This window comes from Danio rerio, chromosome 7 (genome assembly GCF_049306965.1).
Source record: "Danio rerio strain Tuebingen ecotype United States chromosome 7, GRCz12tu, whole genome shotgun sequence".
In the NCBI taxonomy this organism is placed as follows: domain Eukaryota; kingdom Metazoa; phylum Chordata; class Actinopteri; order Cypriniformes; family Danionidae; genus Danio; species Danio rerio.
This window is the reverse complement of record NC_133182.1, coordinates 49,173,664-49,190,000: the sequence shown is the minus strand read 5'-3', so window position 1 is coordinate 49,190,000 and position 16,337 is coordinate 49,173,664. Positions and strand designations below refer to the sequence as shown.

The 16,337-nt window shown below is 37.2% G+C and overlaps 2 protein-coding genes across 17 annotated transcripts in view; one reads left to right on the top strand and one right to left on the bottom strand.

The window, feature by feature from the left end:
- The window catches only part of LOC141375122 (uncharacterized), a 17,590-nt gene extending 6,073 nt beyond the window's left edge, over positions 1–11,517 (top strand). Inside the window, exon 4 of the mRNA XM_073907235.1 lies at positions 5,425–11,517. Coding sequence (XP_073763336.1) covers positions 5,428–8,250 — 2,823 coding nt within the window. The 5' untranslated portion in view covers positions 5,425–5,427 and the 3' untranslated portion in view covers positions 8,251–11,517. The remainder of the gene's footprint in view (positions 1–5,424) is intronic.
- dpy19l3 (dpy-19 like C-mannosyltransferase 3) overlaps positions 1–16,337 on the bottom strand; it is a 125,967-nt gene that overhangs the window by 32,110 nt on the left and 77,520 nt on the right. The gene's annotated exons all lie outside the window — the stretch shown is intronic.

Genomic DNA, 16,337 nt, shown 5'->3' with positions numbered 1-16,337 from the left:
GACCCAAACCTGCATGTTCTATCAGTTACAGCATCCCACTGTCAAAGTGATGTCAGGTATGACAGTAGCTCCAGAAACCGGCAGTGTACGTGCAATGCCTTAATGTTCTTAGCAGTCCACAATGAAAGCAATCAGCTAAAGAGTGCTGATCTAGATTGTGTCTTACAGAAAGGTGATGCAGTTTATACTAGTGTCAAACGATCACTCCAGAACAAAGGCCAGTTTGTAAATGACTTTTTAAATTTTGACGAGCTACCAAACACAATTGAGACAAACTCTCGACGATACAACATTGTAAAACATCCTCAGAGGTTTGGTTTTCTGAGAGATACACCTTCTCTAGGAGAGTATCAAAATCTTGAGAACACACTACAGTGTCTTAAAGTTGATGTGAGTGATGCATTGCTACTCTGTGGAGGCTCATGCATTGCTGTTTTTAGAGATCGCGCAGGGAGGTTTGGCTACTTTGATTCTCACTGCAGAACACCTGATGGCATGTATACAGGTGAAAGAACAGGGACAGCCGTGATGTTGATATTTTTCCATTTAAAAGGCATGATAGAGAAACTACTTAAATTGTTTCAAGAGTGCTTCCAGTTGAGTGATCAAGAACAGTTTGACCTTTTACCTGTATCGTTTATTGAAGATACAGAAAAGTATGTGCATGAAGAAGTCCCAATGAAGTGCCGTGTGCTTGAACGGGAAGGAAAACCATGTATTTCTTTTGAGAAAAAAGCCCTGTCGAACACTGAAGAATATTTGCTTGTTCAAGTACAGGATCCACTACAACAGTCATCTGACCATTCTACTAGTAGATCAACATCAGTCAGTAAACAGTTTAACTTGAATCAACAAGATAAAATGAAGGATCTAACAACTGTTTTCGGGAGTCAAGACAGATTAAAGCATAAAATACCTGTCAGTGACTTTCCTCATTGTATGTCAACATTGTTAGCTCTAAATCATAATTCACAATCTACAGTCAAGCAGATGAAAAAGTTCGATAATACCCAAAAGAATGTTTTATCAGTTACAGCATCCCACTGTCAAAGTGATGTCAGGTATGACAGTAGCTCCAGAAACCGGCAGTGTACGTGCAATGCCTTAATGTTCCTAGCAGTCCACAATGAAAGCAATCAGCTAAAGAGTGCTGATCTAGATTGTGTCTTACAGAAAGGTGATGCAGTTTATACTAGTGTCAAACGATCACTCCAGAACAAAGGCCAGTTTGTAAATGACTTTTTAAATTTTGACGAGCTACCAAGCACAATTGAGACAAACTCTCGACGATACAACATTGTAAAACATCCTCAGAGGTTTGGTTTTCTGAGAGATACACCTTCTCTAGGAGAGTATCAAAATCTTGAGAACACACTGCAGTGTCTTAAAGTTGATGTGAGTGATGCATTGCTACTCTGTGGAGGCTCATGCATTGCTGTTTTTAGAGATCGCGCAGGGAGGTTTGGCTACTTTGATTCTCACTGCAGAACACCTGATGGCATGTATACAGGTGAAAGAACAGGGACAGCCGTGATGTTGATATTTTTCCATTTAAAAGGCATGATAGAGAAACTACTTAAATTGTTTCAAGAGTGCTTCCAGTTGAGTGATCAAGAACAGTTTGACCTTTTACCTGTATCGTTCATTGAAGATACAGAAAAGTATGTGCATAAAGAAGTCCCAATGAAGTGTCATGTGCTTGAAAGTGATGTAGTTAATGAACAGTCCCATTCAACTTACCAAGATAAAATGAATGTTCTACCTACATTAACTCAGAATGAAGGCAGATTAAGACTTAATGTAGGCAAGTTTTCTCATAAGGTGTTGTCAGAGGGTCAGTTGGCATTGTCCCCTGCAAACCAAAAACATCCACCAATGACAATCGAGCAGCCAAAAAAACTGAATAAGACTCAAAAGCGAAAGTTTTACTGCCAGAAATGGCGCAAAGCAATGGCTCAGAGACAAGATGACTATGCCAAAAAACAGAATGCAAGTAATGTTTGCAATTATAAAGCAAGTAGTGAATACAGACAAAAACATAAACAAGCCATGAAAAACAACTATTGGAATAACATGATTTACAGAGAACAGCACAAAAAAGCAATGAAAAGCAACTATGAAATAAATGAAAAGAGAGAGAGAAAAAAAAGCAATGCAATTAGCAAGTACAGAAATGATGAACAATTTAGAAAGAGAAAACAGTGTGGTGTAGTTACCAACTACAGAAATAATGAACAATTTAGAAAGAGACAAAGGAACTATATAATTCAAAAGTACAGGACCAACGAACAATTTAGAAAAAGACAAATTAATTATACAATTCAAAAGTACAGCACCAATGAACAATTTAGAGAGAGACAAATTAATCATATTATTCAAAAGTATAGAACCAATGAACAATTTAGAAAGAGACAAATTAATCATATTATTCAAAAGTACAGAACCAATGAACAATTTAGAAAGAGACAAATTAATTATATTATTCAAAAGTACAGAGCCAATGAACAATTTAGAAAGAAAAGAAGGAATTATATAATTCAAAATTACAGGACTAATGATCAATTCAGAGAGAGACAAAAGAACTACATAAAGATAAATTATAGAAACAATGACAAATATAAGGAACATCATATGCAATATCTTGTTAACAGATACTTAAAGGATCCAGTTTTTAGAGAAAGACAAAGAGAACACTATAAAAACAGATGCATAAATGATCCTCTTTTCTATGAAAAAAGAAAGAGAATTTTTAAGCAACATTATCAATGTGATGCACAGTTTAGGGCTCGCCAGAACAAATATTATTTATTCAAATCTAAAAACAAAATATCTGAACTTAAGGCTCTTCACAAAGTGCACTGTGCAAAGGACATACAGTATAAATACAAAAAAATGTTTCTGATACACCAACAAACAGATATGTTACAAAATATTCAGCCTGACATTGATCCAGTCATGGTAACTGCCTTAAATATATTCAGAGACGTAATAAAACAGGGACCAACTTATGTCTGCACATGCTGTGCTAGAGCGCTCTTTTTAAATCAAGTGCGTAGATGTAATCAACAGAAGTATCAAAAGAATCCAGCACTTGTTTCACTTTGCTTGACTGCAAACTATGATCACACATGCTCCAATTGTCCTGATCAATGTAGCTTGGAAGACATGACAACACAGTGGATCTGTCATTGCTGCCATACAACCCTTTTAACTGGTCAAATGCCAGATATTGCTGTAGTCAACAAGCTTCAGTTCATTCCCATTCCCTCTGAACTTTGTAATTTGAATATCCTAGAAAGACATGTCATTGCAAAATACATTCCTTTTGCTAAAATTGTAACACTTCCTAAAGGTCAACAGAGAGCTATTAAAGGAGCTGTAATTTCGGTTCCATCTGAAGTAGAAACAACAGTAAATAATTTACCAAGACCAAGAAATGAATCACAGCTGCTAACAGTGAAACTGAAAAGACGTCTATGCTACCAGGGTCACTATCAATTTCAAACTTTAAACGTGCATAAGGTTTTGTCTGCTTTAAAAAAACTAAAAGAAGTCCATTCAGAATATAAAAATATAAGCATTAATGCAGTACTCTCTGAAGAAGAAATGTTTAGTGAGCATGAAGAGAGCAGAAATAGCATCGGTACTACTGAGGATGAAATAAATATTGAAGATGGCAGCCAAAATCAGAACAATGAAGAACAGAGCACTGAGAATGTGCAAAATGAGGACAGTGAGACTACTGCAGAAGAGCAATCAAGAGGTCTTGCCTTGGATACATGTCTTCAACCTCCAGATCTTGCTCAGCAGCTATTGTCCTATGACGATGGAATATTTTGTATTGCCCCAGCTGAAAGAAACACACCCATAAGCATTTTTAAAGTACCTAAACTCGAATCCATGGCATTTCCAGTGCAGTTTCCAGATGGAAATAACACCTTTGATGAGCCCCATAGAGCCAAACATATTTCCCCTAGCAGGTATTTTAATGCTAGACTGTTTTCTATAGACAATCGTTGTGCAAGAGATACTAACTATATCTTCTTTGCACAATTTGTGACCGAAATGCACATAGCTACATCTAGTATGTCTATCCAGCTAAGGAAAGCAAAACCCATGACCCGTGATGGACGAAGAATAAACTGTTCACTGCTACAGGACAAACGGGAGTTAGAAAAACTTGTGTTAAATAAGGAAGCAACACGTTTCATGCAACCATTAAGAGGGACTCCAGCGTACTGGGAGAAAACTCTTCGTGATTTGTTTGCTATGCTTAGGCAGCTGGGCACTCCAACATTTTTCTGTACGTTTAGTGCTGCTGAAATGAGATGGCCTGAAGTGATTACTGCCATTAAAACACAACAGCGTGAAACTGTAAACTTCTGTGATTTAGACTGGTCAGAAAAATGTGAAATTTTGAGAAGCAACCCAGTCACAGCTATGAGAATGTTTGAAAAACGCGTTGAGGCCTTAATGAGAGATTTAATCATGTCACCTGCTCAACCTATTGGTGAGGTTATTGACTTTTTTTACAGAGTAGAGTTCCAACTTCGTGGCTCTCCGCACATTCATTGCTTATTTTGGGTGAAAGATGCTCCAGAGTTTGAACATGATCAAGATCAGGTGGTTTGTGATTTCATAGATAAATACATTTCATGCAAATTGCCAGATGTAAATGAAGACCCAGAATTGCATAGAATTGTAAGTGAGGTGCAGATGCACAGTCGTAACCACTCCAAATCTTGCAGAAAGAACAATAAGCATTGCAGGTTTGGATTTCCTAAACCACCAGTTAATAGAACTATTATAACACGTCCCAGACCTCCTCCAGAAAATCAATCAAATGACCAAGGTGAATCAACAGAAGACAATTATCCTGTGAATTCTAAAAATGCTAAAGCTGAGCTTCAGAAAGTGTGGGATCTATTGAATGACTCAACTAAGAGTTTTGAAAACATAACAGATTTACTTAATCAAGTAAACATGACTTATGAAGATTATGAGAATCACATTGACGCTCTATCTAAATCAAGTGTAATAGTTATGGAGAGACAACCACAGGACTGCTGGGTTAACGGCTATAATCCACTACTATTAAGAGCCTGGAATGCAAATATGGATATACAATTCATTCTGAACCCCTACAGCTGCATCATGTACATGCTGTCATACATTTCAAAAGCTGAACATGAGATGAGTGATTACTTAAAAACCGTTATAAGAGGGTCAAGCCATGATGACCTGACTGACCGTGAATGCATGAAGAAAGTCATGAATGCCTATTCAAAGAACAGAGAAGTCAGTGCTCAAGAGGCCGTTGCTCGCACATGCAGCCTGAAGTTGAAATCATCATCACGTGCTGTTATATTCATACCAACTGATGACAATGCTGTAAAAATGAGTTTACCCATGAAATACTTGCAGAATATGGATGACGATGTAGAGAACGTCTGGATGACTGGACTGCCAGACAAGTACAAGGCCAGACCAAACAGACCTGAATTCGAGAACATGTGCATGGCTGAATTTGCAAGTGAGTACCGCATTGTTTATGCAGGACAAACAAAGCGTAAAAATGTTTTGCCACTTCAAAATAAATTGGGACACATACAGAAAAGAACAAGGGGAAAGCCTGCTGTTATTAGATTTGCTCGTTTTTCAGAGAAAAAAGATCCAGAAAAATTCTATGGAACTCTGCTAAAACTATACTTGCCATATCGTACAGATAGACAGTTGAAATGCACAAAATTCCCAACATATCAAACCTTTTATGCATTAGCTTCAGTAAAACTACCAGGAAGTGATGAAGTGCAGCGTGTTTACAACATTGTAAGTAAAAACCGTGAAAAATATGAAAAACATAATGAGGATATAGAAAGGGCAATTGAAGACTTTGAAAAGAATGGTCCAATTGAAGATGCATGGACTACATTGGCACCAACAAATGAGCTAATACGATTGGAGAGCATTATGGAACGAGAACCTATTGATCCTAATGAAGTGAATGAACAAGATGACATTCCTGAATACACTGCATCCAGCTCTGTCAGTAACACAGCTATGCCGCTCATGGAGGCTGCCAAACTGAGTACTGCACAGATTCGCAAAATGTATCAGAGCTTGAATCAAACACAAGCTTCCATATTTTATGCTGTGCGAGACTGGTGCAAAAGATGCATTTCTGGTGAAAAACCAGAGCAGTTTCTCTACTTCCTTAATGGAGGAGCCGGTGTGGGCAAATCACATGTTGTTAAATCTATTTATGCAGAAGCATCCAAAATACTGCGTAGGCTTCCATGTATGCAAGAGAATACTGACATTTCCAAGGCTACAGTTCTTTTAGCTGCATTCACGGGTACTGCCGCATTTAACATCTCTGGTAAAACACTGCACTGTCTTCTGAAGCTGCCAAGAAGCTTGAAGCCTCCATACCAAGGCCTGGGAAACAGTTTAGATGAAATCAGAGCAGATCTTTCTAATGCACACATTTTAATTATTGATGAAATATCAATGGTGTCAAAGCAGTTATTTGCCTACGTGAATTGGAGACTTCAACAAATTAAAGGAAATCACAAACCCTTTGGTGGTCTGTCTGTACTCTGTGTTGGTGATTTTTACCAACTTCCACCACTGGGAAGAGCAAAACCACTTTGTGTTTATGAGGAGCATGTGTTGGACTTCTGGAAAGATCATTTTCAAATGATAACGCTGACACAGATAATGAGACAGAGAGAGGATCTTGCATATGCTGAACTTCTCAATCGACTGAGGATAAAACAGAAACACGAGAAGCTGACTGATGCTGACAAATGTATGTTAGAAGCTGTCATAAGATCTGGCCCTGAAGAGTGCCCCTCCGATGCCCTGCATATCTATGCAACCAATAAAGAGGTAGACAATCACAACACAGCTGTCATATCGTCACGTTTTTCTGAAATTATCACAGTTTATGCGAATGATTACAAAAAAGATCCACGAACAGGTGAAATGAAGCGCCAAGGTGTACCACTTAAAGGTGACAAACGTGATCTTGTTGACACACTACAGATTGCTATCGGTGTACGAGTAATGCTTATCAGAAATATTGATGTGGAAGATGGTCTGGTGAATGGTACTTTTGGAAAGGTAGCAAAAATAACAACTCTGAGCCGAGATGGTGTTCCGTTTGTGCACTTAATTGGTTTGCATTTGGATGATGTAAATGCTGGACAAAAACATCGTAACAAAGCACCTGGAGATGACAATATTGTCTATATTGAGAGATTAGAAGAACCACTAAAAAGAAAAGGAACAATTCGTAGACAATTTCCCATGAAACTTGCTTTTGCTTGCACCATACATAAAGTGCAAGGAATGACAACTGATTCTGCAGTTGTATCTTTGAAACACATATTTGAACCTGGCATGGCGTATGTTGCACTCAGCAGAACAACTACACTTAGCGGATTGCACATTATCGATTTTAATGAAAATAAAATTTTCTGTGATCCAGAAATACGCACCTCCTTGGAGAGCATGCCAAAAGCTGATTTTTGCGATTTTCAGCCCATCCTACATTTATTGCAGGATTCAAACCTAAATTCAGCAATTAAAATCATTCACCATAACACAGAGGGTCTTCAGTGTCATATGGATGATTTAAAATGCCACCATGAACTTTTATTGGCCGACATTTTGTGTCTCACTGAATCGCATCTATCGGGCTTATGTGTTCCTGAGTATCTCCAGCTGGATGGATACACCATGTACATGCGCAACAGACATTCATCCTACACAAACTATGCATATTTGGCAAACAAGAATGGTGGTGGTGTAGCCGTATACGTAAAGAAAATCTTTCAAGCTCGTCCTATGATGTATATCCAGAATGTTACAGATTTGGAATATTTGGTTTTGAAGTTAGAAGCTCCCAAACAAGCACTTATTGCAGTGATCTACAGACCACCCAGTTACCGACTGTCAGATTTTTTACTCAATCTCAATGGCCTTTTGACATCTCTTGAGATTCTAAATATCAAGCCTGTTATTGTGTGTGGAGACTTCAATGAAGATCAGCTTTCCCATTGCAATAAACCTATTATGAATTTGTTTTATGATAAAGGATACACACAACTGATCAGCACCGGTACAACAGAAAACAACACTCTTCTTGATCCTGTGTTCATAAACACCACACACTCAAATGTAAGAGCTGGAGTTCTACAGACATATTACAGCTATCATGATCCGGTGTATTGTATTTTAGAATAGATGCATCAAATATAGAAAAACTACATAAGTCTTATTCAACCCTTTTGTAATATAGTTAGATAAATTTGAAGAAAAAATAATTATAATAAATGCATATTATACGAAACTGTTTACGTGACTTCTTGTGTGCATGTGTGAGTGTATGTGTTCTTATAGTGTGTGTGTGTGTGTGTGTGTGTGTGTGTGTGTGTGTGTGTGTACATGTTAGATAAAGAATGAATGGAGAGTGAATGTCCTTTCCAAGGGTCGCCACCTTGACGTGGTGGAAAGGCTTGTGTTCCAGTGATCCCAAGAGCATGTTAATCTAGTTGGCTATGCTTTTTGGGTGAGGTACAAAACTAAGAGCGACCCATTTTAACTTAATAAAGTATTATTTTAAGTTCAATTACTTGATTTTGTCTTTGTATTGTCCATTCAGTTATAAACTCTTTCAGAAATATGCATTACATTAGTGTCAGATGTCTACTGTCAGTAATGAAATGATAATCACATCCACATTGTTGCATAATAAACTACATAATATGTTAGCATGTTGTTAGCATGGATTTAGTACTGAATAACATGATTTTAGTAAAGATTAGCATGTTTTAGCATACTTTTAACATGAATTAACATGTTAACATGATTCCAGTATGAATTAGCATGTTATTAGCATGATTCCAGTACAAATTAGCATTATTATTAGCACGATTTTAGTAAAAATTTGAATGTTGTTTGTAGCATGTTATTAGTGTGTATCTGACATGAATTAGCATGTTACTAGCATGATTCTAGCATGCATTAGCATGATACTACCATGATTCTAGCATGAATTAGCATGTTACTAGCATGATTCTAGCATGAATTATCAAATTACTAGCATGATCTTAGCTTGAATTAGTATGTTACTAGCATAATTCTAGCTTGAATTAGTATGTTACTAGCATGATTCTAGTATGAATTAGCATGTTATTAGCAAGATTCTAGTATGAATTAGCATGTTATTAGCATGATTGTAGTATGAATTAGCATGTTACTAGCATGATTCTAGTATGAATTAGCATGTCACATAGCATGCTTAGGTGGTTGCTAGGGTATTCTGAGTGGTTGCTAAGTCATTGCTAGGCAGTTTCTAGGGTGTCCTGAGTGGTTGCTAGGTGGTTGCTAAGATGTTGCTAGGCGGTTGCTAGGGTGTTGCTAGGCGGTTGCTAAGGCATTGCTAGGCGGTTGCTAGGGTGCTCTGAGTGGTTGCTAGGTTGTTGCTTGGCAGTTGCTAGGGTGCTCTGATTGGTTGCTAGGTGGTTGCTAAGGTCTTGCTAGGCGGTTGCTAGGGTGTTCTGTGTGGTTGCTAAGATGTTGCTAGGTGGTTGCTAGGGTGTTCTGAATGGATGCTAGGTGGTTGCTAAGGTGTTCCTAGGTGGTTGCTAGGGCTTTCTGAGAGGTTGTTAGGTGGTTGCTTAGGTGTTGCTAAGTGGTTACTATGGTGTTCTGAGTCGTTGCTAAGGTGTTGCTAGGTGGTTGCTATGGAGTCCTAAGTGGTTGCTAGGCGGTTGCTAAGGTGTTGCTAGGTGGTTGCTAGGGTATTCTGAGTGGTTGCTAAGGCATTGCTAAGCGGTTGCTAGGGTGTCCTGAGTGGTTGCTAGGTGGTTGCTAAGGTGTTGCTAGGTGGTTGCTAGGGTGTCCTGAGTGGTTGCTAAGGCGTTGCTAGGCGGTTGCTAGGGTGTTCTGACTGGTTGCTAGGTCGTTGCTAAGGTGTTGCTAGGCGGTTGCTAAGGTGTCCCAAGTGGTTGCTAGGTGGTTGCTAAGGTGTTGCTATGTGGTTGCTAGGGTATTCTGAGTGGTTGCTAAGGCGTTGCTAGGCGGTTGCTAGGGTGTCCTGAGTGGTCGCTAGGCCCTTACTAAGGCATTACTAGGCCGTTGCTAGGTGGTTGCTAGGCGGTTGCTAGGGTAATTTGGGTGGTTGCTAGGCAGTTGCTAGGTAACCCTGGCTGGTTACTAGGCAAGCCTCACATACATGCTTGATAAAACATTTATACTTAGTAAGCATTTCTAGCAAGTTACAGTACTTGGCTAGTCAATATTAGCATGTAGCTAATCACTGCTAGCATGTGTAGCATATAGGAAGTTCCGTTTGCTAGCATGAGTCAAACGAGCCAATCTCCAAGTCTCTACGATGTTCTGATGCTGGGATATAGCTGTTGATGAATGGTTGCTAGGGTACTCTGTTTTGTTGCTATGGGCAAGGTTACAGAGTGAACTTGAATGTGGTTGGCTGTCTAAGTCAAATGAACCAACCCCCATGTCTCTATGACACTGCTATGCAAAGATATGCATCTTGGCCTATTTTAATGAAAGTCTATGGAATCAATTTGGGGGCGTGGCTTTTGAGCTTCATTATCATATTGAGATGCTCATTGGTTGTCTGAGTCAGATGAGCCATCCCCCAAGTCAATAGGACACTGCTAAGCAAAGATATGCATGTAGGCCAGTTATTAACATGAGTCTAGTATGAATTAGCATGTTACTAGCATGAATCTAGTACAAATTAGCATGTCATTAGCATGTTTCCAGTATGAGTTAGCATGTCATTAGCATGATTAGCATATGAGTAGCATGTTGCTAGCATGATTGGCATGTCATTAGCATGTTAGAATTATAAGCATTTAATAGCACAGCTAATTACAGTCTATAGGACAGTTGCTAGGGTGCAGTATGTGGTAGTTAGGGGTGTGGCTAGAAAGTTAAAAGGCCATCAGTGATTGGCTGCTGGCTAGACTCAGTTAAATGAGCTCAGCCATTAGTCTGTATGACAGTCTGATGCAGAGTTATGAGCTCACAAAGTTTGATCCCATGTAAAGTCAATGAGAGTCTTTTGTAATGGAAGTCTACGGGACAGTTGCTAGGGTGCAGTATGTGGTAGTTAGGGGTGTGGCTAGAAAGTTAAAAGGCCATCAGTGATTGGCTGCTGGCTAGACTGAGTTAAATGAGCTCAGCCATTAGTCTGTATGACAGTCAGATGCAGAGTTAAGAGCTCACAAAGTTTGATCCTATGTTAAGTCAATGAGAGTCTTTTGTAATGGAAGTCTATGGGACAGTTGCTAGGGTGCAGTATGTGGTAGTTAGGGGTGTGGCTAGAAAGTTAAAAGCTCATCAGTTATTGGCAGTTTGGTAGTCGGAGTTAAATGAGCTCAGCCATTAGTCTCTATGACAGTCTGATGCAGAGTTATGAGCTCACAAAGTTTGATCCCATGTTAAGTCAATGAGAGTCTTTTGAATGGAAGTCTACGGGACAGTTGCTAGGGTGCAGTATGTGGTAGTTAGGGGTGTGTCTAGAAAGTTAAAAGCTCATCAGTTATTGGCAGTTTGGTAGTCGGAGTTAAATGAGCTCAGCCATTAGTCTGTAGGACAGTCTGATGCAGAGTTATGAGCTCATAAAGTTTGATCCCATGTTAAGTCAATGAGAGTCTTTTGAATAGAAGTCTATGGGACAGTTACTAGGGTCAAAAAGTGGTTGCTAGGGCGTGGCTAGAAAGTTTAAAGGTGATCAGTCATTGGCAGTTTGATAGTCTGAGTTAAATGAGCCCAGTTAGAAGTCTGTGCGACAGTCTGACGCAGAGTTATGAGCTCACAAAGTTTGATCCAATGTTAAGCCTATGGGATTTTTTCGACAGTCCCGGGACGTTTTTCGGAAAACCGAAAGTCGGATCAGTCTGAGGAGATATAGCAACACGAGTCAGAATAGTTTGGAGGTCTGGAGCGAGTTTGGTGGTAATAGCTTGAAAGCTCTAGGAGGAGATAGAGTTAGAAATTTAGTCTCAGAAGAAGAATAATAAAAAAAAAAAAAATAATAATAAGTTTAAATAGCATTTCAGTAGTCTGGCTTTGACAAGCCAGCCTAATAAGTTTAAGTGAGATAACAGTATGTTGGCTTTTCAAGCCACCATAACAAGTTGTCATTTAATAAGAATATGTCAATAACTCAATTTTGACAAAAATGTCAGATAGAACCTTATAATTCTAAGGTGATGATATATCAATTTAGATGCTCAGGTGCAAAAAACTGTTAAGTGCCTGATCAGAATTTTTTTCTTTTTCTAAAATTTGCTTTTTTTTCTAGGCTCCTATGTGTGGGTTCTTTTCTTTTCATTTTTTAGAATGGAATTGAATAAGTTATTTTCTTTGCTTTTAATGTGAAAAAACTGAAAATAAACATAGGAGGCTACTGAAAATACTCATTTTTTTAAAAGTGAGTGTGTGTTTTACTCACAACACAAACATATAAACTGTAAATACAGACAAACTGATAATTTCCAAATGTGGTTCCAGATGAATTTTTAAGTCTTCACAAGAGACTTTCTTACAGTTTTTTTCTTTCAACTGCTTACACACAAAATATTTATATGTCACACGATTTCTGAAACCTGTCACTCAAAATGGAAAACTGAACTCAGTTTTCAATTGCATAAAAAAAAAAAAAATCACACACAATTATCTACCTAAAACTCAAAAATTTAACAGGAACAAACTTTCCAAACACAACCAATCAAAATGTTACATTTACTCACCAGATCACACACACACACTGCTCAAAACACTAATTTCTTAACTGATCACTATGCCCACACGGAATCTGCACCTGCAGATCTGCACAGATTTTAAGCCCATGATTCCGTTTATTTACTTGTGTAAATGTGTGTAAATTCATATTTATTCAGTTTATAAATTAATATCGGTGATATTATTGACTAATGTGAAAATATTGATATGATTTATTTACAATATAGTTTGTAATGTCATACTTTCTGTCTTTTAGTAGTTATATTATATGAGAGACTTGCTTTGTTTACAAAATAAGTGGATCTAATTGGATTTTCATTGTAAACATTAAATACAAGTTAAAAAAGGATTACTTTTTATTTCATATTTATTTATATATATATATATATATATATATATATATATATATATATATATATATATATATATATATATATATTAAGGTTTTAGTTAAGATAGTCTCAAAATCATTTAGCATAAATTCGCAGATTTTAACCAATATTCTGCGCAGAAATATCCCTTCAACGTGCATATGCCTACAGTATGCCTGCGTGATGCTTCTCCAGGCAATGAATGCTTCCCCATACCCCATACACAATTACGTTCTTTATTGTATTCTGAAGAACATATTTTTGCCTAACATGTTTTTTTTTTTTTTTACATTTTAACATACAGTATTGCGATTATGGTTTTGTTGTATGGATCAGTAATGTTGGCCTAATAATTATTTTCTGTTTCTTCATGTCATTTAGTTTACAGTGTATCTGCTACTCCTCTGAGCAGATTACTGCCACTGTCGAACAATATATTGAAATGTAGATACAAGCTCATGACAGAGCAAATAGCTTTAGATTTAGAACAACAGTGTTTATGTGGTATACCCAAAGATTTACTATTATGAAAGAAGTGTTTGCCATTTAATGCAAATGCTTTATGATGATAAGTGTGTATGGCATTTTAAATGCAGTGTTACACTTTGAAGGAACATGAGGCATTTTGTGTGTGCAGTTTTGAGAATTGTGTATTTTGAAAAAGGGGACACTATTTTGAAAACGTGTGTAATCAGTAGGAAAAGCTTTAATATCGTCTGATAATGTGCCAACGGTCAGTTGGCACATTATCAGATGATATTACAGCTTTTGATCAAAACTTGTGATCAAATCACTGAACATGGTAATAATAGATGTAAAAAGGGTCTGAATGATGAATAATATGACTTTAGTTATGAGAATCGGAGGACTTGTTCTACTTGACACGCAAATTAATTAAGCCACCGATGAGAGATTCCACCTGCAGAAATCTATAAGCTCGCAAAGGATCAAGACTTACTGTTAATAAAAGATACAGTGTTTGTGTGTATAAAGAGGAAACGTAAATGTTTTTAATGCTAGTAGCATTTAAAGCAGAACTACCAAGAAAGCAGAAGGAGGGGGAAAAAAGATCAGTGCATAATATGTACTTTTACAAACCACATAAATGTATTTACAATATTTCACATGTAAACAGCAGCATAATTGAATGAGGTGATTAGGTTTGGCATGTCTGCATTAAACAGACCATCACAACTAAAACTCATTTCCCCATAAGCCGCAGACGCACATGCTACAGTGAAGAGAACGGATGAAACTGATGAAATCCATGGCAACCGACCAAACAGCATTACAGTTACAAAAAAACCACTAACACAACAAGGCTTGAATAATATGGATTCAAAACATTTCTGCTGATATATGATGTATAGCTAAATATGCACAAATTTTCATGACAACATGTAATTAGGCACTATTAAAAAGAACTATTATTTTGCATAGACTTATAATATGTTGTGTTTGTTTCATTTTCACAAAGAAGGGAGGTTGAAGGTGGCACTTGATCATCAATGTTGGATGAGAAAAAATATATCAATATTGCATCAGCAAATAGTACACAATATGAAATACAAAAGCATTCAAAGCGTGATACTATTAACTTTGCCTACTTGAGCGCACTGTGTTTTGAGAGACCTGTCATTCTATGCTATAACGGCCAGTGATGTGAATAATGGTGTTATAAATAAACTGTGTTATTTTTTTAGTAACAAATTACTGTTTCCCCTGTAACAACACTGTTACTGTCGCTGACAATAACATGTGACATTATAATACTAATATTTTTAATAATATAACTAATATAAACTATATAATTTGCTATAATAAAGTGTTTTTTATATGAGTAGACTCATCAGATCAGCTACAGGATTTGCTCTGATGTGTGCTGCAGGACGAGGGGGGCATATAACTGACGATGATGATTGGTTTGTGTCTGTGAGAGAGGGACAAACACATAACTGATGATGATTGGCTGATTGAACTGATGAGTGAGTTTCTATCATTCGCCAACCAATGATAGAGACGTGTGGATGTTTATATCATCACACAAATACACACACACCAAAGACCAGAAGTTTGAGCAATGGTAAGTACCTCACAAAGCACCTCATTACATCAGATGCTGCTGCAAAATGAATGGTAAGAATGCAGGTCATAATGTGAGTTCTGCTTGGAGGAGAAATGATGCGCCACTAGATCAAAACAACTAAAACTAGACTTAGTAGTATTCTGACATGCAAAAATAGCCTAAATGATAGCAGCAAATTTAGTTAATTATGTCATAGCATTTTTTTTGATAATCTATCAACATTTCTCTATTTTTATTATTTCTAAAAAGCAGATTGTTAGCCAGTTGTGGCCTGAGCAATAAATATGAAACATTTTAAGCTGTACATTATGTTTTAATAATAATAACATACAATAGTAATAATAATATTTACATATGTATTAAATTTGATGTGTCTCATACATTGTATTAGGACAGCATAAAAATATTATAGAACAGTGTACAATGTTTTATAATAATAATAATTTATACTATTTAGTGTCTATTTCATTCATTTAAAATTAGTGCTGGGCAAAGATTAATCATGATTGATCGCATCCAAAATAAAAGTTTGTTTTGACATAATATATGTGTGTTTTATATATATTTATATTAATGATACACACACATACATCTGCAGCTGACGTCAAAACAGCAGAAGCCATTACTAATTCACCATGTCACTTTAGAGCTAGTGTTTGAATGACTCTCTATAGCATAATGTCTAAAGTGATGACAAAACAGCTGATTTTTGGATGTGAGGATTCTGAATAACACTATTGAGAACCGGGATATATATGATGCAGCGGGTTTTGGGCGGCCGGTGCGATCGGGTACTGTACCGAAGTTGGCAACCCGGGGTTATTTACAGACTATACTAAAAAGGGCGGGGGGAGATCGGTCTGATATACGGGATACTCCCAGGAAAAACGGGGTTGTTGGCAGGTATTCTTACTAGTTTAATAATGATTTGACCAGCTGTAGTTAGAAATCAGACTGTTGTAATCTTCTAAGCGTAAGGGCTTATTATGTGGTTCGCCATCTTGTGGATAGAAAACATCAACCGCCTTTGGTCTACTCTATGGCAGGCTAATGGCCACCGACGAGCTCTCTCAGAAATGGTAAATATTTTAAAA